Below are 23,689 nucleotides of genomic sequence, written 5' to 3'. Positions count from 1 at the left end.
CTGGGGTGCCCAAACTTTCAATCCCCACTGTATATGTAAAGCACTTCGTAAATTGACAGCGCTATATAAGTACCTGTAATAAATAAATATTGGGAAAGGTTTCAGAAAATCGATTTTTTATATCTAAATAAGCAGTTGAGCCCTATGAACACCTTGATAGGTTACAAGGGTTAAAGTAGTATAAAACCATCAGTTTAAAAATTATCGGTAATATATGCAAGTCCATCTTTTATGTTCAATAACTGCATTATTTCACACAGAATAATTCCAGTTTTCAACTTTTTTTTTACCTTATCCAGACGCCCCCCTTTGCTCTGTTAAATACACCATTGTAAGCATTTGGTTATACCTGTTAGATATGAGCAAAAAATACCTGTTGTTATCTTCCTGCACTGACTGTTATCAGTTACTATTGTTATGAAGAAGAGGGCAAAGGGAGGCGTTCTGTAGTCCTGTCCAGTTTTGTTGTCCTGATGCAGTATAGTAAGGGTGCAGTGTCACCCTGGGATAAAATTTGTGTTACTGGCAGCATCACCGGTTAAAATAAAGTGGAAAAAGTCTAAAAAAAAGAAAGCTAAATGTTGCCACTACCTGTGATAAGCTGAAATATATTAAAAATGTTCTTGGTTTTAATAATTGTCACAGAATGCAGCAATATCTAGGATGTGGTGTCAAATTATTAGGCTGCATACTGTTTTTAAATGGCTATAAGCTATATGTGTTTCTGTATATCTGTTACTATATTAAAAAACAAAACCGAGTTGGATTGAGCTGGGGGATCTTTTCCTCTTCTTCGATTTCTGAATTTTAATTGCTGGTAGAAGGATCCAAGGACCTCAAGGTGGCTTTCAGGAGAAGAGTTGTTATATAACAAACCCTCGTCGACCATGGACAACTGGATTATCATTTGGCAGTACCTTAAAGTCTCCACAAATAATAATGTAGAGTTAGGTAGTTTTCCAATATGTACATATAAATATTTATCATTGTAGATTTTATTTTTTTTTTAAATATAAAAAGGACTTACATTTCAGACTGTATTATAACAGCTTTATTTAACCCAAATGTTCCTTCCTTATCCAGTACAGCACTGCAAAAAATAATGAGGATGTGCAAAGCGCAGCAACCAATCAGCACCCATTCATCAATCCAATTTGAGTAAGCGGAAACAGGATTGGCTGCTATGGTCTAATGCACTCTGCCTATCATCACTGGTCTCTGCACTGCCTCAGTGAATAACCTTAACATACATACATACATACAGCAATGATATGGCAGTTTTTGGAGAAACAAATGACAAGTCCCTGTTTATTTGAAGTCCTCTGTATAACTACTACTCAGGTTATCAGTGGGCTGAGACATCAGCAGAAGGCTTGCAGTGCCATGCTTTCCTTGCTACAGATATCCATCAAGATTCAGACAACAGTTAGACCAACCCAAATATGATAATACGGATCAACAAAGTTGAGCTAAATCACATACTTCTCGTGTCTCTCAGAATCCACTAGTGAAATTCCCAAGCTAGAAGAAGGCGATTTAACTCACAGGTATCTAACCAATAATGACCAATCATTTTTGGATGGACAATTCTTAAAAGGAAGCTATTTTTTCTTCATTGCTCTCTTGCCTTCACCCTTTTTGGGTGTGCTTTTGCCACGGAGTTTGCGGAGTCGTTTCATTTCTTCCCTGAAATCTTCATGTTCATCCCTACAAGAAGATAAAAGATAAACCCATCACTACCAAATGGTCTCTATGTTGTACGTTGATTTGCAGAATCACCAAATGAATATGTACTCCTCACTTGGCCTCAGGAAGCATTAGGATCTTTTTGTACCTGCAGCCTTGTCTCCAAGCTTTGAATACCTAGATAACTACCCACATGGACCTACTGTAGTTAGCTACATGGGTGAATCTTGTGATCAAGCTGTCTGCCTCAGCTGTAGATATATCATGATGTTTCTAAACAGAGCATCCATATCTATAAGGCACAATCAGATTAAATATTTAAATTAACCACAATAAAGGTTGATTACTGCCTGGTCACAATGGATCACTATCACTACAGGTGGGGCTTATGTAGACTATATTGCCAAATATATAAATACCCATCCAAATTATTGAGTTCAGGTGTTTCCAGTGAGGAAAGAAAGACCTGATCTCAACCCTACTGATTCACCTCAGATGAATTGATTGTCAGCCAGGTCCCCTTATCCAACATCAGTATCTGACCTCACAAATGCTATTTGGCTAAATGGGAACAATATCTGGCAGACATACACCAAAATCTTGTGGAAAGAAAAGTGGAGGCTGTTATAGTCACAAAAATGGGATATAAATACCTATGATTTTGGAGTGGAATGTCAGCAAGTTCATATAGCCTTGATAATGTGGTGTCAAAATTTTGGCCACGTAGCGTACATGGTCATTTGTTATGTAAAAACAGGTTTTTTTCACTAAAGTCATGGCAAATGCAGTTTGAAGTAGCTCAGAAGGAAGTTAGAAGCATCTCAAACTGATCATAAAGCCAAACCATCTGTACCTGAAGAGTGATACATAAGCCCTTTAGAATCTTCAGATACAGCCAAACTGCCACAAAAAAAGCTCTAGTAACCAAAGCTTATAATATGATGCAAGTTGGAAAAACAGGTAACACCAGCAAACACAACACAAATTAGAAAACAAGCCACACAATGATTTACAGAGAGAGTGATCAGACTTCAAGATACGCACAATATAAATACTCCAGGTAGCCAAATATTTTATTTATTCACACAAGACTTTTAAATCTGGATCTGTAGGAGGAGCAATTAGTAGCTATATACTCAGAGGGATATTTTAATATTTGATTCACTGCTGTCAATTTAGCCATGGATTTTTCAGTGTGGAATCCAGGTTACTGTAATATTCAATGTATTTATAAAGACAATATAACATTAGCTGTTTTGAAATGGTGAATCACTGAACCTGCTTAATCATCTAAGGTCACCAAACTGAAAACAAGGTACCGTATATGAGCATCTATAACTGTATAAAGTATATATAATGTGAGACAAAACTTACTGGATCCAATAGAGGGCCAGCTGAAAGCTATGCACCTATACCAAAACATACATGCATGTATACCAAGACATACACACTGATCAGCCATAACATTATGACCACTGACAGGTAACATGAAAAATACTGATTATCTTGTTACAATCTAAAAGTGGGTAGGATATATTAGGCAGCAAGTGAACATTTTGTTCCTGAAGTTGATATGTTGAAAGTAAAAACAAAAAGGGTAAACATAAGGATTTATGTGACTGACTGGGGCCATAGTGTAATGGCTAAGTGACTGGGTCAGAGCAACTACAAGACTGCAGCTCCTGTTAGATATTCCTGGTCTGCAGTGGTTAGGACCTACAAAAAGTGGTTCAAGGAAGGAAAATCGGCAATGGGGTTATAGGCGCCCAAGGCTCTTTGATGTACATGGGAAGCCAAGGTTGGCCCATGTAGTCCAATCCAATAGAAGAACAACTGTAGCTCAAATTGTTGAAAAAGTTAATGCTGGTTCCCATAGAAAGGAGTTAGAACACACAGTACATCGCAGTTTGTTTTGGATGGGGTTGCGCAGCCTCAGACCAGTCAGAGTGCACATGCTGACCTGTGTCCACAGCCAAAAGTGCCTACAATAGGCTGATGAATCACATTTTCTTTTACATCATACGGATGGCTGGGTGCGTGTGTGTCACTTATCTGGGGAAGATATGGCACCAGAATGCACTATGGGAAGAGGGCAAGCCAACGGAGGCTTAAAGCAGAGCTCCACCCAAAAGGGGAAGTTCTGCTTTAAGGACTGCTCCCCATTAAGGATCGGCATCTTTGGTGGGCGGGGGGAGTGGGTACCAAAATTTGACAGGTACCGGCTCCCAATTGCGGTCGGACTGCCTAGGCCAGTGGTCGGCAAGCCGCGGCTCGCGAGCCACATGCGGCTCTTTACACACTTTAATGCGGCTCTTCTGTGTGCCGGGCGCCCGCTCCCCTCCCTCCTCTCGGGCGGCCGCCCCAAAAGTCAGGACTCTGCAGCTAGCCCAGCAATGGGCAAACTACGGCCCGCGGGCCGTATACGGCCCGGCGGACCTTTTAATCCAGCCCGCGGAGCGTGGCAAACATTGGCTGTCAGGATGTAGGCGGGGCAGCGTGACGAACTCCTCTCACAGTCCGCCCTGAAGACCGGAACGGCGTGGGAACACGGCGAGAGGAACGCGCGGAGCAAAGGAAAGTGAATTGACACAATATGGGGAATGAATTACTGTAGGGGGGATGAATTACTGTAGGCGGGATGAATTACTATAGGGGGGATGAATTACTATAGGGGGGATGAATTACTATAGGGGGGATGAATTACTATATGGGGGATGTATTTTCAGTTTTAAAAATGTGGCTCTCAAAATAAATTTCAATCGTGGTTTTGGCGAGATTTGGCTCAGTTGAAAAAAAAGGTTGCCCACCACTGGCCTAGGCGATCGGAAATGGAAAGTGTCCTCCCCTTCCTTCCCTCCCCGTAGTCTTCTGGGACACATGACAGGTTCCAGAAGACTACAGGACCATTCATGAAGCACAGCACTACTGGAGCATGTCCAGTGGGTACCCGGCTGTGAAGCTGCAAGCAGTCACAGCCGGAAGCCCACACTGAAGATGCCGGCCTCCAGGAAGGCAGGTGAAACGGACTGCGGGGGACACACCACAGGACCGAGGGACAGGTAAGTGGCTGTTTTTTAAAAGTCAGCAGCTACAGTTTTTGTAAATGTTGACTTTTATTTTTTGACAGGGTGAGTGGAACTCCGCTTTAAAGGATCTACTACTGATGGCTTGGTGCTAGATACCACAAGATACTTTCAAAGGTCTACTGGTGTCCATGCCTTGACAGGTCATGGTTGATTTAGTGGCAAAAGTGGGACCTTCTCAATGTTAGGTGGGTGGTCAAAATGTTAAGGCTAATAAGTATATATAGACAACAAAAACAATGTATTTTCCCCTGTCATTTACATTGTACTAAGTTTGGTAGGCCTTTGTAACATTATAATTTGTAAATCTAAAGGCGATTGTAAGATGTATATCAAGTTTAGCGCAGCTCCTTCCAGATCTGTGGCTGGTTCCTCTAATGATCTGTCATACAATAGATCATTCCATGTAGAAGTTTTTTCTACTGAAACTTCCAGAAAATACAGGTGCATACTACATGCAGTCATTTGAGCATCTCAAAGTGCCCCTGTCACCACAGCATCATTTCTACGCATGAGGCAGACTGTAAAAGTAAGGAAATATACTTACTTTTCCAGTGTGCATGGGAGAAGCCAATGGTTTGCTGCTCCCTGGCTATTGCAGGTGTTCAACTTTTCAAGTAGGTCAATTACCTGCTACCTCCACCACATGCTGGGGTCCTGCCCGCTGGTTTGTGCATCCTATAGTGACATCTAGCCACCAGATGGAACCACAGCATGCGGCAGGGGACAAGATACCCTCTCTGAAGTGTCAAATACCAGCAACAGCCAGGAGGCAGAAAGGCGGCATTTTTTTGAAACACAGAAAGTTGGAAAGGTAAGCATGTTGCCTCTTCTTTTGCAGGCTGCCTTGTGTGTAGACGTGACACTGTGGTGACAAGGTCATTTGAAGATGGCACCCAAACAAATATTAAAAATATTGTTTGCCCAAACAAACACAACCAAACATTTTGATTTAAATTGTTACTGAACCCACAACAGTAAAATCAGTCTATATATGTAGTAAAGCATGCTTGTTATACTCACTGTGGAACCTAAGGGGCTAATTCTCTGCCTTGTGTAAAAAAGATGTTTTATCCTGTCTTCTCTAATCCTCCTCTTTTTCTACTGTCCCCAATATATCTCCTGATAGAACAGAGGCCTGGGGGCAAGCTGCACATGCGCAGCTTGGTGTGTATTGCTAGAGAGTTTTTTCTTGGGAGAGTGCATCAGCACAGGGCTAATCAGCGCTGTCCAGACAGAGGATCAGGGGTCCTACAGCCTCATGGGGGAGAATTAAAACTCCTCCTACAACCTTTAAACAGTGTTTTGTTGGACACGGACAGACGTCACAAGACTACTATATACTGCTGATGAGAAAAGGTATTTATCAGTTCACTGTGGGAGACCAGATATAGTGAATGCAAGGTCCTGGGTTTAGTAACATTTTAAGTTGAAGATTCATTAATCCAGAACTATAAAAAAACAGACATGACGTATAGTAAATTACCTATAGAGGCCCAGATATCTCAGATTGCGCATTAGTGGGTTATAGATATCGTGCGGTGGGTACCACTTGTAGACCTCTTTCCTTTTGGCCATTGGCGGCTCGCTGAAAAGCTTCACTACTTTCATAGACTTACTATCCGTTGGCCGCACAACCTCTCCAAATATTCTGGCGCTCAGACAACGCATGCGGAAAGCGTAGTTCGACAAGGTGGACATGGCTGGACTGCCGTAATCTCTCACTAAGGTGAAACATAAGGCATGAATTGTAGATACTGTATGACTATATATTTAAAGTTATTATCCAGATTGAATATCAGGGGACACAAACTGCCAGATGTACCGTATTTTTCGCTCCATAAGACGCACTTTTTTCCCCCCAAAGAAGGGGGGAAAATGTCAGTGCGTCTTATGGAGCGAATGTAAAGCGGCCGGTCCAGTATTTCTGCCGCCACCATGTCAGAATATCGGGCCAGCCGCTCAGCTCTTCTCTCCTGCAGGACCTTACCTGTTCCTCGCTCCAGCGCTACAGTCTTCCCGCGGCGGCTTCTGTGACAGCCGGGTGCCCACTGCGCATGCGCGAGAAGCGCCGCGCTTTGTGAATGGTCTAGTGTCTTCTGGGACGCATGACAGGTCCCAGAAGGCTCCGGGCCATTCACAAAGTGCAGCGCTTCTCGCGCATGCGCAGTGGGCACCCGGCTGTCAGAGAAGCCACCGCGGGAAGAAGAGGGAAGGACAACTCCGCGGAAGTGGGAGCGGGTACCTGTCAAATTCAGGTACCTGTTCCCCTCCCACCCCAAAGGTCCGCAGTCTCTGGTCATCTGTACTGTGTCCGCAGTCTCTGGTCATCCCCTGCACTGTGTCCGCAGTCTCTGGTCATCCCCTGCACTGTGTCCGCAGTCTCTGGTCATCCCCTGCACTGTGTCCGCAGTCTCTGGTCATCCCCTGCACTGTGTCCGCAGTCTCTGGTCATCCCCTGCACTGTGTCCGCAGTCTCTGGTCATCCCCTGCACTGTGTCCGCAGTCTCTGGTCATCCCCTGCACTGTGTCCGCAGTCTCTGGTCATCCCCTGTACTGTGTCCGCAGTCTCTGGTCATCCCCTGTACTGTGTCCGCAGTCTCTGGTCATCCCTTGTACTGTGTCCGCAGTCTCTGGTCATCTCCTGTACTGTGTCCGCAGTCTCTGGTCATCTCCTGTACTGTGTCCGCAGTCTCTGGTCATCTCCTGTACTATGTCCGCAGTCTCTGGTCATCCCCTGTACTGTGTCTGCAGTCCATTGGTTCAGAATATTTTTTTTCTTGTTTTTCTCCTCTAAAACCTAAGCGCGTCTTATGGTCAGGTGCGTCTTATGGAGCGAAAAATACGGTATGTCTAATTTTTCTCTCCAGGATTTATCCCATGCAGCAGGCTGTCTGCTATTGCAATTTCTGTGGTTGCCAGCAAACTTATCTTTTAAACCTTGAATTGCAGCATGTGAAGATTTAAAGCTGAACTCTGGGAAAGAAAACTTTCATTTAAATATATTCCTAAGTAGCCATAAAATGATATATATCCACTTTGTGTCACTAAAAGACACTGCAAACCTGCAAAGTAAGAATACACTTTATACTTCCTGTATTTATACAAGTTCAGATTTACGCTAAGTGTGTTCCCAGGTTCTAGAACCATCCCCTTTGTAAGTCCACAGAAACCTTGCCAGAGGCTGCATCCTCCTAAAGGTGCAGTGGAAAGGCTGATGACTCTTGCAAGGAATTACATAAGTACAAAATGAAGCAAACTTTAGCAGGCCAGCATTAGCAGGTCACTAATTAAAGCAAGACTCCAGTCAAATATTATATTTTGGGAAGAGTGGGAAAGGGCTAGAGATTGCCTGGTTTGTAGTGCAGTCAGTGTCCCTTTAGGAGAAATATAATTTATATCCTGTAGTTGGGCTTGAGGGCCGGTTCACACCGGGAATCCAACGCATTTCTGTGCGGTACAATTCTGCAGTCCATTCATTTAAATGGGTCGCAAATGGCACTGGGATGCAGAAACAAATAGCACCACACTACTTTAAAAAAATATGTTGCACCAAACTGCATGGTACTGAGGTACAATGAGTTTTGGTGACTGCAAACGCACAGCACTTGCTATCTGCCTTTGGGGTGCCGTGGTGCGGGAAATGCATATGGACTGCTCCTTTCCTGCACTGCGTTCTGGTGTGAACTGGCCCTTAAGATGTGTGTAAATCAGGGGTAGGCAACCTTTGAGAGGTGAAGATCTACCTCAACAACATGAAAGATCACGGGTTCAGTGCCACTTAAACATAAAAAAAAATAACTAGCAAAGCCTAAATAAATAGCAAGGAAAATGAAGAAAAATATAATAAAACAAATGTTCTTGTAAAAATACAAACTTAGCCTACCTTAAAAATGGATGGTGTCAGTCAGCAGGGCAGTGGACGGGGTCAGTCAGCAGGGCAGTGGACAATGTCAGTCATTTTTATTTTAATATTTTTCACTATTTTTTTTTTTTTTTTTTTAGGAGCCCTGTTGAAAAGGGGGGGGGGGCTGCAAGTGGCTGGGGATTGGGATTTTTCTGCCCCCCAGCTACTCTAGTGCCCTAAGCAAAATCACGATCTCCAGCCACTTGCTGGGAATTCAGATTATTAAAATACCTGTCCATAGGTGGGAAAGGGGGAGGGGAAGCTAGAGGTCAATGCTATGGGGGAAAAGGGGGCCAGAGGACACTACTGCGGGGAAAAGGGGGCCAGAGGACACTACTGCGGGGAAAAGGGGGCCAGAGGACACTACTGCGGGGAAAAGGGGGCCAGAGGACACTACTGCGGGGAAAAGGGGGCCAGAGGACACTACTGCGGGGAAAAGGGGGCCAGAGGACACTACTGCGGGAAAAAGGGGGCCAGAGGACACTACTGTGGGGAAAAGGGGGCCAGAGGACACTACTGCGGGGAAAAGGGGGCCAGAGGACACTACTGTGGGGAAAAGAACAAATTGTATTTAAAACAAATTGTATTTAAAACTAATCATTAATCAAAACAAGCAAAAAAAAATGTTTTGTTTTAATGGTCAGCAGACTGAAGCACATCCCTTTGACCTGTAAATAAATGGAGCAGAGTAATGTAAAAGAAACATGTTATTTGTATCTTTTGATCTCTGTAACACTGTCAATTTTTAACAATAGTAGCCATTATACTTGCTGTATTTACACAGCAACTCCCAACTGTCATTTTGATAGTGGGAAACAGCAGAAAGTGCGTGGGAGAAGCAGCACAGGGGCAGAAGAAAAAGACTGTATGGTACATCCAATGACCGCAATTGATTGAACGTGTCACAGCACTGGTGCTTTGGTGTCACAGAAAATGATTCACATACTATTCTATAACTGGAGGTAACAGATATTTTCCACAATAGCAACTGCTAAAAAGGAGAAGTGAGTTTAGAAAATAAAAAAGGTGACTGTGTGCTGCTGTGGGTTGGGAACATCAAAGTGACCCTGTCATTAGACCATTCATTGCAGCAACACTCTTCCCATAGCAATATATGTGCATTTAACATATTTTATGCATGTTATCTACCTATACATGTGTAGACAACCAATAGCCTTGAGACTGCTGCTGTCAATCCCAGCAGACTCAGAGCTGTTATTTATTCCAGTATTCCCCTTTGCTTTTCCCCTGACAGTTACATAAAAAGGTATGTAGGGAAGTAGGGGGAGGAGTGAAGGAGCTGGGCCAACACAGACAGCAATCAGATACTCCCGGAAGAGGAGTGGGTTATAAAATGCAATACGGAAGGGGCTGCACTAGGGAATTAACACTTCCTGAAGTGTCAATTTCCTAGCAAGGTCAGAGGCACCTAGTAAATCAATAAAAAAAAATTACGAAAAGAAAAAACACCGCAAGTAAGCATTTAAAATACTTGATTCTTCAGGGACTCAATCTAAAAAAATTAAAAAAAAAAAAAAAATATCACATTAAACATTGCTACCCATATGTACATATGTATAGTAAACAAAACCTATGTTTTTAAGTGGATGTAAAGCCACAAGGCTTTTTACCTTCATGCATTCTATGAATGAAGGTGTAGAAACCTTTTGTGTGTAGCAGTGCCCCCAGCCCCCTCAATACTTACCTATGCCCCATCGCTGTCCAGCGATGTGCACGACAGCCTCGGCTGTCCATCATAGCCAGTCAGCTAATGAGAAAAGAGAGGGGTGGGGCCAAGCCGCAGCTCCGTGTGTGAATGGACACATGGAGCAACGGCTCAGGAGTATGCCTGCTTGGATGCCCCCATAGTAAGCTGACAGGAAGGGGGAGCCAGGAGCGCTGGCAGGGGATCCGAGAAGAGGCGAATCATTGCAGCTCATGTTTGTTATTTTGCAGAAAAAAAAAAAAACCTTTAGTATCACTTTAAATATTAGCACTCATTGGCAAGAATGATGTGGGAGCCCATCAATTTTACCAGGTCTAAATAAATAAGCAATTTTTAAAAGGCTGTAAATCCCTTTAAGGAAAGGGCAACCTAGTTATTTTAAACCTCCAATGACAGTTTCTCCAGAATCCTCCTGATGTCTCATACAGCCCAAAAAAATGTGTAACATAAATCCTAATTAAATGCAGTCACCTCTCACATGATGCCCCGTACAAACTCCCTTTAATTTAATGCATGATCACTTAAGTTCCAGGACCTGCCATCAAGCTTGCAGACTATTAATCGAGTCACTTCCAAATAATGCTGACCGGTGTTTTCTTCATCAGTTTGTCACTAATCTGTCAACTTTCGAGCAGAGCAGCGGCCCTGACTGAAAAATGATGAGAACGCAGGTGGGGCCTCTAAAAGGCGCTTAGGGAAATTCCTGTCAAGTCAATAAAATGCAGAAAACTGACAAGCATTAAGCTAAATTCTTTTCCAATATGCACTCATGGCGTATTTCAATGCAGTGCGTCAGACAGGCAGGGCGGCATAGTGAGCTAAATAAACAAACCATGTAAAACTGAAGGATTATCCTAACAGTCCAAATCAGAATTGCACCAAAAATTAAAAGGAACCTGTCAACAAGAAAAGAGCGCATGTGAATGCTGCAGTTCAATTGAATGAGGCATTGGGGTTGATTTACTAAAAGAAAAGACTGTGGGCAAAATTCACTAAAGCTTATCGCATGAGTTAAAGCAGAGTTCCATTCACACTGTAAAAAAAAATAAAGTCAGCAGCTACAAAAACTGTAGCTGCTGACTTTTAAAAAACAGGCACTCACCTGTCCCACGATCCCGCAGTGTGTCCCCGAAGCCCGTTTCACCAGCCGTCTGGTGTTCCAGGAGCCGGCATCTACAGTGTGGGCACCCGTCTGTGACAGTTTGTGGCTTCACAGACGAGTGCCCACTGAGCATGTGTGAGTAAGCGCTGCGGTTCCTGAATGGCCCCATAGTCTTCTGGGATCTGTCACATGTCCCAGAAAACTACGGGAAGGGAGCGTAGGAGGACAACTGCCGCTTCCGATCGCCTAGGTGATCGCAGTGGAAGTGGGAGCCGGGAACCTGTCAATTTCGGATACCCGCTCCCCAAAGGTGCCAATCCTTAATGAGGAGCAGGGAACCAGTTGTTAAAGCGGAACTTCCCCTTTTGGGTGGCGCTCCGCTTTAAGTCAGTCACATGACCACATATCGCATGCGATACTGAAAATGTAAATTCAGAATTGATATAAATAATTAAATGCATGCGGTAATTAAGTAGTGGTCCAGATATGCGGTATGTACTGGTATCTCTCAGTACTGGCATGGGTTGTTAAACAATGGGTGGCCACCTAGTCCTTAACCTATGAGTCATCAGCTGTCAGCGGGGTTCCTCACTGACAGATGAATTTAAAAAAATAATTGCCAGCAATTCAAATAATATTTTAAAAACTGGAGCAGGGTCCCCCATCCATACCAAGCCCTTCTGGTCTGGTTTCGGTTTTGAGGGGAACCCCCACGCCAAATTAAAAAGAAAAAAAAAAATATGGCGTGGGATCCCCCCCCAAAATCCATGCACGACCTTTATCCAAGCATGCAGCCCAGCAGGTCAGGAAAGTGGGCAGCAAGTGAGCGTCCCCCCTACCTGAACCATACCAGGCCACATGCCCTCAACATGGGGGGGTGCTTTGGAGGCGGGGGGTCCCCTCCCAAAGCACCTTGTCCCCATGTTGGTGGGGACAAGGGCCTCTTCCCCACAACCCTGCCCTGTGGTTGTGGGGGTCTGCGGGCAGGGGACTTATCGGAATCTGGAAGCCCCCTTTAGCAAGGGGGCCCCCAGATAAGACTGCCTCCTGTATTTTTTCACATTACAGGTTTTTTTTTTGTGAATGGGTACCACATACTCACCACATTCACTAGGCTCAGGGGAAAATGAGAGCAATTGCAAAGTTCAGTCTATTTACATTTAGTAAATTAAAGGATAAGTTCACCCTTTAACAAAAAAATAATGCACTTTTTTTGCAGGGTAAAGAAAAAAAAAAAAGCATTTATTATTTTTTGTTTCTGGAGCCTCTAACGCATTGCACAAGCGATTAGCAGATCGCTGGTACCATGCAAGTCTGCTACAGATCTGTCAGTGTATCTGTGTGCCCGTACATCGTACGGACAAGCAGATACTTACTGGCAGGAAACAGGGTGGATTTGATTTAAATCAAACTGATTTAAATCACGATTTAAATCACTAGTCAGTAAGGCTTGATTTAAATCATAGTTTTCTACATAGACGAATTCTTGCTGGTATAACTTTAATATGCAAGTAGATGAAGATTTTTACAATAACAACTTTTCATATTAGTTTTTTTATCCCCAGTTTAATAGGTTAATCATTCATATTTGGACAACTTTTCTGTTGTACTTAGGAAGGAGAAAAATAATCATTACCTTAATAATAACAATTTAAATAGATTTATTCAACTGAAACAATAACATTCCAGCATATGTTATTTGCTTAAACAAACATCCATGTTTGTTAACTAATTCGGCTAAACAAAATATATATATTTTAAGAAAGTTAGACTGTCAGCCCCTTCCTCCTCACACTTAGTTTCACTTTCTTCTTGTGCAGATCTATTCCACTCCAAACAATCAGAAAAATATTGTTTCTATTCTATTCACTGAACTTCTTGAAACTTAGCACTGAAGGGGTTGATTCTGTATTCATAGGTTTGTAGAAGTTAGGATTAAGGTCTTTTTCTTAACTCTGTTCATGTTATAACATTTTTGCTGTGAAGAAGAGGCATGTGATCTCCGCTGAGTCAAATTCAGTTTTGAGAACTGCAAAAGTAAACCAAACATCTGTGATAATATCTTGTAGGCAGAGAAACTGCCCAATAATCTTACAAAAACCTCTGGAAGAGCATGACATTGTGAATGGATTAATGGAATTTATTTACCAAAAAAATTCAACATATACAGCCTTATTCTACATAATTAAAAAAACTAATTTTTATTTCATGATGGAATAACCTTTGGATGGTAATATATTTTCCTCCAAAAAGCATTTTTATTTTAAAAAATCCGATTTAAATTAAAAAAAAAAATCAGATTTTTTTGATTTTTTTAAAAAAATCATCGATTTTTATCCACCCTGGCAGGAAGATTCAATGAACTACCACGGCGTTGTGGAGCCACAAGGGCTGTCGGAACTTGTAGTGTTCTCATTCATAGAATACTGCAAATGAGTGACACAGCTTGGAATGCGCACAGCTGCATTTATTTTTAAATTGTGACATCTAGCAGGGGAAGATGGTACCCCGCTAGCTGTCACAACAGGGGATCACAGGGGTGCGGCGGCCGCTCCTTTCGTAACATGTTACATCCGGAATATGGGTGTAACATGTAACGAAAGGTAAACTTATCTTTTAAGGCTGATTTCAGATGGGTGATTTCTCTGCAGTGATACATTTTTTTTTCAAAATCGCAATTTTTCAGTAAGAAATGTATAGTTGTTTTCTACGAAATCGCTAATTGGCCAATTTCTTAGCAATTTGTGACTCAGTAATTCAGTGGTTGAGTTTCAGGTTTGAAACAATCACTATTCACTCACCCCTATGGGCTTAGCTACAAAAGCCTGAAAGAGAGCAGATTGTAGCAGAGCACACCAAACCAATGCTGTAGCATTAGTTAGGCTTGAAGCAGCAAGAAATCGCTTCTTAGCAACACGTGGAGAAGGGTGTGTCTCTTCCCTCCAATCCGCTCTCAGAGCTCTCTTCACGGAGCTCTGCAGTGTGTAATTTCAACTCTCTGCCCCCTTTTAAAATGTATTTAAGAAAGATTTATTTAAAATTATTGTATCAAATTATTTTTATGAATAACTACTATTTTTTTAATTTACATTATTTAAAAATGTATTGGATATTAAGATAAAAAAAAGAAAAAAAAAAAAAAAAGGAGTGCTGTTTACTAGCCCATAGACGTGTGGGCTAAATATGTTATATGCTGGCTTTTTTCATTTTTACCTACTGATCCTATACATTTCTGGTCTTAGGGTAAGAACCATCACTTGCTCCAAATTTAAAGGAGCAGTGTTGTCACCCTAGGAGGGGCAGTGTGTGAACTACAGAATACCATCCCTTTTGTCAGCCGTGTTCGTTTAGACTAGATGTTCCTCACAGTTTCCCTTTGAAGTGGATATTTCCCTTTAAGCAGAAAATATCTGTTTTTACATTGCTCTGGGTAGATGTTGTAGCTGGTACAGAGTGTACTTTGCAAAATAATTCAGATAATCAGAAAAATGTAGTAATGAATAAGGTCATACAAAGACCTTCAGGAACGGAGAATCAAGCCTGCTGCCAAAAATCTACATTCCTCCAAAAGCCTTGAGAAAAATCTGTGAGCTTGAAAGTGGACTTATAAAACTGCACACTTCACATGAATCAGCAAGAAATATTCCAGCATTACCCAATCATATTTTGAGCAAAAAGTAGCCATCTTGCCATTTGCTAAGAAAAAGAACCGTATTTCCATGCTTCCTCATGTCTCACGGTCTGTAAAAGTCCAGGTGTATTGTGGTTTTTACACATCATTAGAGGCTGAAGAGCAGTTATTGTTTTGATCAGAGAGGCCTATCCTGGTGGACTTGATGTGAGGAAAAAAAGGAACAGCAAGACAGCTGTTTGGTGGAGGGGGGATTATGGTGTGGGGTTGTTTTTCAGGGGTTGGACTTGGCCCCTTAGTTCTAGTGAAGGGAATTCTTAAGGTGTCAGCATACCAAGATATTTTGGACAATTTCATGTGGAAACAGTTTGGGGATGGTCCCTTCCTATTCCAAAATGACTGCGCACCAGTTCACAAAGCAAGGTCCATAAAAGACATGGATGAGCGAGTTTGGGGTGGAGGAACTTGACTGGCCTGCACCAGAAAGAATACCTTTAATTCACCTTGGATGAATTATAGCGGAGACTGTGAGCCAGGCCTTCTCCTCTGACATCAGTGCCTGACCTCACAAATGCGCTTCTGGAAGAATGGTCAAACATTCCCATAGACACACTCCTAAACCTTGTGGACAGCCTTCCCAGAAGAGTTGAAGCTGTTATAGCTGCAAAGGGTAGGCAAACGCAATTTTGAACCCTACGGAATAAGACTGGGATGCCATTGAAGTTGATGTGCGTGTAAAGGCAGGCGTCCAAATACTTTTGGCAATATAGTATAGCACAGAACAGTCCCTCACCTCCTTTTTGGCAGCCTGGCAACTGGCTCTATATGATAGCTTCTAACGCACATTGTGAGACGGTAACAGTGTGCAGTGAAATCATAAGCAATTTCAATACAGGAGAGGGGACTGTACAACTCTGCAAATCTGAAAGACCGGAGTTTGGCTTTAACCACTTGCCAACCGCACTATAGCTAAATGACGGCTATAGCGCGGTTGTCCAATTCTGGGAGGGCGTCATATGACGTCCTCACAGAATGCACCCTCCCGTTCGCCCCCAGCGATCTCCGTGTTCGCTGTGTCCTCCCCATTGGAGATGCTCAGCAATAACCGGGCGCTGGCAAGTAATCACCGGCCGGGATTCGGTGATTGACAACCATGGCGCCCTCTAGCCATAAATGCAAAATCACGTATACACACACACGTGATTTTGCGCACCCGTGCCGCCTTGTAGCAGTATTTCTGCTATAGGGCGGTCGGAAACCGGTGGTTTTAAAAGATACTTGTTCTAAGTGGTTCTAAAAGATACTTTTTTTTTACCTAATATAAAAAAGATGTTATTCTTACCTGCTCTTCTGGGGTCCCCTGCTGGTGCTCTCTACTCCTCCTCTTTTGAGCATGCCCCCATTGCAAGCTGTGTGCTATGGAAGGGAAACATATAGGTGCGCTCCTAAGCCAGTCTGTGTGCATCTATAGACACATACACCACAGTTTGACTTGGCATACAACTACTGGGACATGTTTTAATTAATGTAGGAAATGCATTAAGGCAAAAAAAATGTTTTTGACTTTAGAATGACTTTTAAGTGGACCTAAATAGCAAGGTCTGCTTATTCAGTGAGGGCCCTTTCTTGGGACAGTGAAAGAATATGCAACAGACTCATGAGCTTGTCTCTTGTCACTCTGCTCTCTCCTCCTATCACCAAGCCTCTTGTTAGCACATGAGCACTGTAAGACAACTGACTGGCTCCTTGTGCTGCTTCTCTCTCTCAGTGTGAGCTCTGCTGTACAGGGACTCCAAAAGGCAGATACCAGGTAAAATGTAGGTACTGTATTTTTCTTCAGTTTTTTTGAAGATGCTTTAAACACACCTTATATGTGCATTCTTGTTCTAATTCAGGGAATCACAAACTAGTAAAGGAATTATGGGAATATCAGGGAAAGTTACAGAAGAAAAAAAGGAGGGGGAAATGGCTGGAATATCTAAAAGGCAACAGAACTGCCAAAGATATTAAAAGTAAAATTAGTGTCTTTAGATCAAGCGATTTCCCAGGAAGAAATTAATAAGGTCTTGATGGGTATACGGTGGGGTATTATAAGAAATTTGGAGACCTCATGGTCCCTAAGTTTTGTACATATATGAATGCCTTAGGAGAGGGAATGGGAATAAGATCAGAATCGCTGCAAGCGTATATAACAATCATCCTAAAATAAGAAAAGGCTAACTCACAAAGTGCTAGCTATAGACCTATATCACTTCTAAATACAGATACAAAACTGTTCACAAAGGTGCTTGCTACGAGGTTAAAAGAGCTGATGCCTGAATGGATACATTTAGATCAAGTGGGCTTTGTCCCAGGAAGGGAGGGATAATGGTCGATCGACGCTGGAAAGGCTTTTGACAGGGTAGACTGGGGGTTCATGATGAATACCCTGGAGGTTTTGGGAATAGAGACTAAGCTGATGAGTTGGATAAAGGAGCTCTACAATGGCCCGACAGCGGTGGTTAAGGTAAATAGGTTTCTCTCTGGGCTTTTTAAGATGTACAAGACAGGGATGCCCCATATCCCCGTTATTTGTTATATCCCTGGAACCTTTGCTGGCTACGCTAAGAAAGTGTAGATAATAGAGGAATCAAGATTGGCGAGACAAAACATAAAGGTAGCGGCATATGCTGATGATATGCTGCTATATATTGTGAACCCTGGGTTAACGCTACCCAACCTAATAAGATTACTAAAAAGAGTATGGAGAGCTTTCAAACTTGAAAATAAATCCCATAAAATCTGAGATCTTGAATATCAATGTTGCAAAGAAAGAGATGCAGACTCTACAAAAGGACTTCTCATTTCATGGAGGGAGAAGGAATTGGGTTACCTATGAGTAAAGTTGACTCCTATAAAAAATATAAACCGGCTTAACTATATTCCATTAATAAATGAAATAAAGGAGGAGCTTAGAAGACTCTCAAGGGAAAGGGTCTCTTGGATAGGGCGTATAAATTTGGTTAAGATGGTGATAGTCCCAAAAATGCTATACGAATTCTATATGCTCCCAGTCCATATCCCAAGACCCTTCTTTGCGATAATAATACAATACTTAAATATATATGGGCGAATACGAAATAGAGACTTAGGTATGAACTTTTGTGTAATAAAGAAAAAGGAGGATTAAATTTGCCCGATATTAAGAATTATTACACTGTGGTAATACTGTCACGAGTTGTAGACTGGACATATAATTCAAAGGGGAAGAGTTAGGTTAAAATAGAAAGCACTTTAACCACTTCCCGACCGGCCGTTGCATATAAACGGCCGGACGGTGGCAGTGCACCCTGCTTGTGCGCGCTCCCTCGGAGCGCGCAGCACCGCGATCTGGTGCCCGCTGTGTCCTCCGGACACAGTGAAACACCGATCGTCGGAAGGGACCTCTGTACGAGGTCCCGATCATGTGATCACTGATTGGCCAATCAGTGATCACATAAAAAGTAGTAAGCAAGATGTCACTTGTGACATCATTGCTTACTACGTGTGAAATCTGTGAATGATCAGAGGTCACATGGTACAAGGCTATTCACAACAGCCTTGTACCATGTGACAAGCTGTGACCAATCACAGCTCTCATAGTATTTCTCAATGAGTGCAAGAATGCACACAGAGAGAAAGAGAAATGATTGCTTTTACACCCATATAGGTGTAAAAGCAATCAGTGTAAAAAAAAAAATCTTCATCACCCCACCACAAGTAGTACAGTGTCACCATGGTGACACTGTACTGCTAGGGTGACAGTATGTAAAAAAAAAAAATTTAAAAAATAATATAAAAAAAATAATAAAAATGTAAAAAAAATGTTTAAAAATTATAATTTTTGGTTATAAACTAATTTGGATTTTTTTTTTACTAAAAAGATAACGGAATAAATTTTGGCAAAGATTTATGATGAAATATTATTTATTTGCAAAATTTTATTAAAAAAACACTTTTTCATTTACATAGCAAAAAAATAAAAATCCCAGCGGCGAATAAATACCACCAAAATAAAGCTTTATCTGTCTCAAAAAAATGGTAAAAAATTCATCTGGGTACAGTGTTGCATGACCGCGCAATTGTCATTCAAAGTGTGATAGCGCTGAAAGCTGAAAATTGACCTGGTCAGGAAGGGGGTGAAAGTGTCCGGTCTGGAAGTGGTTAAGTAACACACGATTAGAGAGGATTATTTGGATGCCACGAAAGTTTCGTATTATGGATGAGATTAGTAGTACACTGACATAGGTGGTGTTAAGAGTGTGGGATGGGCTACACAAACAAATGGACTGGAAGTATAATTCACTGTTGATTCCCCTGGTGGGTACCATTTTTTTCCTGCCGGGGGAAGGATAATATTTCGGGGAAATGGTTTAAAGGTGTAGATGCGCGGTTGGGGGGATATAGTAGTTAAGGGGAAGTTGGGCACTTTTCAAGACTTAAAGGGTAAAAAAAAGAGATATTTGTGGTATTAGATGAACTGAGATTATCAATAAGACATTTTCTTTCGAAGTTGCCTCAGCCACTGAGGATGGTGAAGGACATGCTCCCGTTTGAAAAGATATTCGGTTCTAGTATGGCTCCAAAACACGTTACTTCTGGGATATATAAGATTCTTACTGAATTGAGGGGGCGGGTCCTCCGCTGTTCTTAGAGAAATGGGAAGGGGAACAAAAATGAATGAACAGAAAAATAACATGTTTAAATTAACACTTGGGGTGATAAACATTTATAATTAATTTGCACCGTGTTTATGTTCAGTGAGAGTATGGTATATACATAGTTACATTGGTTCAAGGAGGTAGGGGCGGGTTGTGGTTTGGGCATGGTATCTAGAAGGATAAAAGAAAAAACAAACTTGGAATTCCACTTTAACTTTTTTCTCTTTGAGTCTTTCACTTTTCCATTTTGTACAGTGAATTAAAATAGAGAGGATGCACTCCTAGAATTAATAAACACTGTATAGAGTACAAGGCGCATTTTAACTGCAGCAGAGAAAAATCAGGTCCCCTGTCAGGCAGGGCTGTGCTTTGTGATAAAGCAGTGTAAATCTCAGAACTGGATGGACAGGAATATAATTTCTTTTGCAGGTAAAACTGCCCCCATATAGGATTTCATCTGAGTATTTAGTCATTTGCCTGAAGTTCAGCTTTAAACATTTAATTATATAACAGTTCAGGGCAGCCTGGACTCTTTACTAAAACTTAAAAAGGCAGAATTTGTAGTAGTTGCACACGGCAACCAATCAGATTCCATCCTCAGCTTGTTCAGTTAAGCTTTGAGAATGAAAGGTAGAAACTGACCAGTTGCCATTCGCAGATGCTCCAGATTTTCCTAAATTCCCCTAATCTAGCAAAAAATGTGCATTAAAACTGCTATAATCATCCCCAAAACACATTGTATCCTGCACCAGCAACAAATCACTCTAATATGTTAAAGTGTTATTATTGTGGTTGAAAACCTCAGACAAGAAATATGAAAAAGCACATCCTTCTATACTGTGTACTCGCCTCTGTCCAAAGCAATGGGTGTAATTTCTCTCTGCTATTATCTGTATGAGCCACTTCTGGCACTTCCTCCCAACACCAAGAGTTAAAAAGATGAAAAGTGGGGGTAGAGCTCCAGCACACAGCCTTTGACTCATATCCACAACTGGGCTTGTTTTCTGTACTGTGTGAAGGGGAGGGGTGTCCCTTCCCTCCAATCAGGGCTCATTGCTGTCGGCTGTGAAGACTTCAGATCCCCGCCCCCTGCTGCTAGAGCTAAGAAGAAATGCTCTTTCCTGTGTTTGCAGAACGATCTACAGGAGAAATAGCTGCAGATACACAGCTACAATGTATGTACCTAATGCTAGTCACTTCACTGGGTATATGTAAGGGTTTACAAGCACTTTAAACGCTTCCATGTTAAAAAAACAAACGGTAGTCGCAGATCTTATATTGAAACTTGTTTTCAGGTCCCCCTTTTCTGTACAGCAGGGGTCAGCAACCAGTAGATCGTGGTCTAGCAGTAGGTCTCAGCCACATGACTGGTAGATCGTGGTCAGGGCTGGCTGACCCGCCATCCCAGAGCATCAAACAGAGTGTAATGCAGAGGGACTACTTGTAAAGTTGGAGCTGTAGAAGGGATCAAGAAGCTGCATAAGTTGATGTCTCCTCTGTAGTGTTGGCTCCTACACCCTGTCATAGTTGGTGGGTGTAGCACCTGCCAAGCATGACCCATTCAAGTAAATGAGGCCACTCTGCAAGTGCCCTGCATTTTTGTGCAATACAGCAAACAACGGGTTAAACAGGCAGCGGTGTGTTACTTTCTAACCACCTGCTTTAACCCCCTGGAAGCATGCAGTTGTGGGGCACTTGCAGAGTGGCCCCATTTACTGGAATGGGTCTTGAATGACAGGCAGTAGCACCTACTAAAAGCAACAGGAGGTGTAATTCCTGCTATGGCATGTGTATATCTTTGGCTGCTGCCTCAGCAGCTAAAGGGGGGTAGGGATTGGGGGCAGTAAAACCTTGACTCAACCACAAGTTTTTACCCCCCCTCAACCACACACAACTTTATATGTGAACGAGCCACAAGAGTACCGCTGCAAGATGCAACAAAAGGCTCATTCACAAGTGCTGCTCCTCTGAAAAGTGATCCAAGTGTGTTTCACGATATGTTGCCTCCTCAACGCCTTATTTAACCACTAGCCTACAAGGCACTTATACCACCTTCCTGCCCAGGCCAATTTCCAGCTTTCAGCGCTGGCACACTTTGAATGACAATTGCGCGGTCATGCAACATTGTACCCATATGAAATTTTTATCATTTTTTTGTGAGAGATAGAGCTTTATTTTGGTGGTATTTAATCACCTCTGGGTTTTTTATTTTTTCTTAAACCAAAAACCACTGAAAATTTAAAAAAAAAAAAATTTTTCTTAGTTTTTGTTATAATATTTTGTAAATAAGTGCTTTTTCTCCTTCACTAGTGTGTGCTAATGAGGCTGCAGTGATGGACACTGATAGGTGGCACTGATGGGCATTGACAGGCATCACTGAAGGGCACTGAAAGGCAGCTCAGATGGGCACTGATATGTGGCATTGATGTTCACTGGTAGGCACGGATATGTGGCACTGATGGGCACTGGCAAGTGGCATGGATGAGCACTGACAGGTGGCACTGCTGGGGCTACACAAATCATCAGGGCACCCTGATGATCAGTGCACATGTCCCCTCTGAGGGATGCCGATTACCAGCTCTCCTCTGTCACCGTGACAGCTCGTGAGGAGAGAAATGCCGATAACTGGCATTTCCCTGTTTACATGCGATCAGCTGTGATTGGACACAGCTGATCACACGACTGAGCCAACATCTTCGGCTCTTTCCTTTGATCCACTGTGTCCGAGGCACCACTGATCGCCCCGCTGCGTTCTCTCGGAGCCACGCATGCGTGGTTAGAATGGGATGATGTAGTATGATGTCCTCCCAGAACAAGAAAACCACCTTGTGCCAGTCATTGTACTATATGGTGGGCGGGAGGCGGTTAAACCAATGATTACCATGCAAAGCACATGATTGTGACACGGTAGTACGGAAATGAGAGGTTTAAATCAGATGTGAGGAGGTGACACTGTGCCCGGTGATCTTTGACTTCTCCCACATTGTTCAGGTAGATCTCCACCTCTAAGGTCGCCTACACCGGCTGTACAACATAACAAGTGTCAAGTTATAAAAGGGACTACACTGCCCTGCAGGGTCCTCCAGAAGACCACCTTTACCTGCGTGCTCCCAGACAGGGTCCTTACTATTAAGCACCGTGCAACACATCCGCTCTCAAGCCCTATTCACACCTGTGTGACGTGCTTATGCGCTTTTTTGTGTGTCTGTCACATGATAGCATAGGGCCGCCCATTCACTTGAACACACCTCAACTATACTGGTGTAAAAGGGACCTTTCCCTCTCCTTGCAAAGCAGACACAAGATTTATAAATATGGACAATGCAATGTATACACCCCCCCTTCCACTAACCCAAAAACAAGGTCTGTGTCACGCCTGCCCTGTAACGCTGAGCACTTCCCCAAGGGGTACAGGAAGAACTACAGGATCATCCACACTTCTTACCCGGGTGACCTCTCTACAGCTCCATGCAGCCTATGCAACCAGGAAGCAGTTACAGGATATCCTGGGTCATAGCAAAGCGCATGCGCAATGTGCTCAGGTTGTCAGCCGGTGCCCGCCCACTACAAAGCGTGCCTGCAGAGCGGCAGAGGTTGCCAGGAGATGAAGTCCCCACCCACACTGCGTTACGTGACGTCAGGGTGCGAAAAAAATGGCAGAGGAGATGGATGGCTGTGCAGTTACATGATGTATAATAGCGAGAGGGAGAACATGGAGCTGTGTGTAATATCGCGATGTGGAAGCAGTATATGGAATGTATTGCTCCTTGCTGAAACAATCTTCATGCAGTAATATAATAAAAATGTTTTCTAATTTAGATATATGTCTGACAAATGCCTCTGATTTCCGATAAGATCTCAGACCAGCTAACACA

At 42.7% G+C, this 23,689-nt stretch overlaps 1 protein-coding gene across 2 annotated transcripts; it reads right to left on the bottom strand.

Annotated features, from left to right (window-relative positions):
• Positions 1-1,036: 1,036 nt before the first annotated feature.
• Positions 1,037-23,373, bottom strand: MRPS33 (mitochondrial ribosomal protein S33). 2 transcript variants are annotated; one of them, XM_089680703.1, is made up of 3 exons: positions 23,260-23,373; positions 6,256-6,493; positions 1,037-1,707 (listed from the first exon to the last, which is right to left on the bottom strand). In XM_089680703.1, the coding sequence occupies exons 2-3, from the start codon at positions 6,468-6,470 to the stop codon at positions 1,602-1,604; spliced, it is 321 nt and encodes a 106-aa protein (XP_089536829.1). In that variant the 5' UTR covers positions 6,471-6,493; positions 23,260-23,373; the 3' UTR covers positions 1,037-1,601. The 2 variants fall into 2 exon arrangements, with proteins under 2 accessions (XP_089536829.1, XP_089536830.1); XM_089680704.1 differs by having other exon boundaries at positions 23,167-23,290.
• Positions 23,374-23,689: the final 316 nt, after the last annotated feature.

Source organism: Staurois parvus, unplaced genomic scaffold (assembly GCF_062004578.1).
Source record: "Staurois parvus isolate SC_StPar_1 unplaced genomic scaffold, SC_StPar_1.0 ptg000249l, whole genome shotgun sequence".
Classification (NCBI taxonomy): Eukaryota; Metazoa; Chordata; class Amphibia; order Anura; family Ranidae; genus Staurois; species Staurois parvus.
This window is presented reverse-complemented; position numbering and strand designations above follow the sequence as displayed.

Excerpts from the sequence above, each read along its gene's own strand:
- MRPS33 (XM_089680703.1), bottom strand. The coding sequence starts at position 6,470 with ATGTCCACCTTGTCGAACTACGCTTTCCGCATGCGTTGTCTGAGCGCC. Across the intron at positions 1,708-6,255 it reads AGATATCTGGGCCTCTATAG|GGATGAACATGAAGATTTCA; the intron begins GTAATTTACTAT and ends ATCTTCTTGTAG.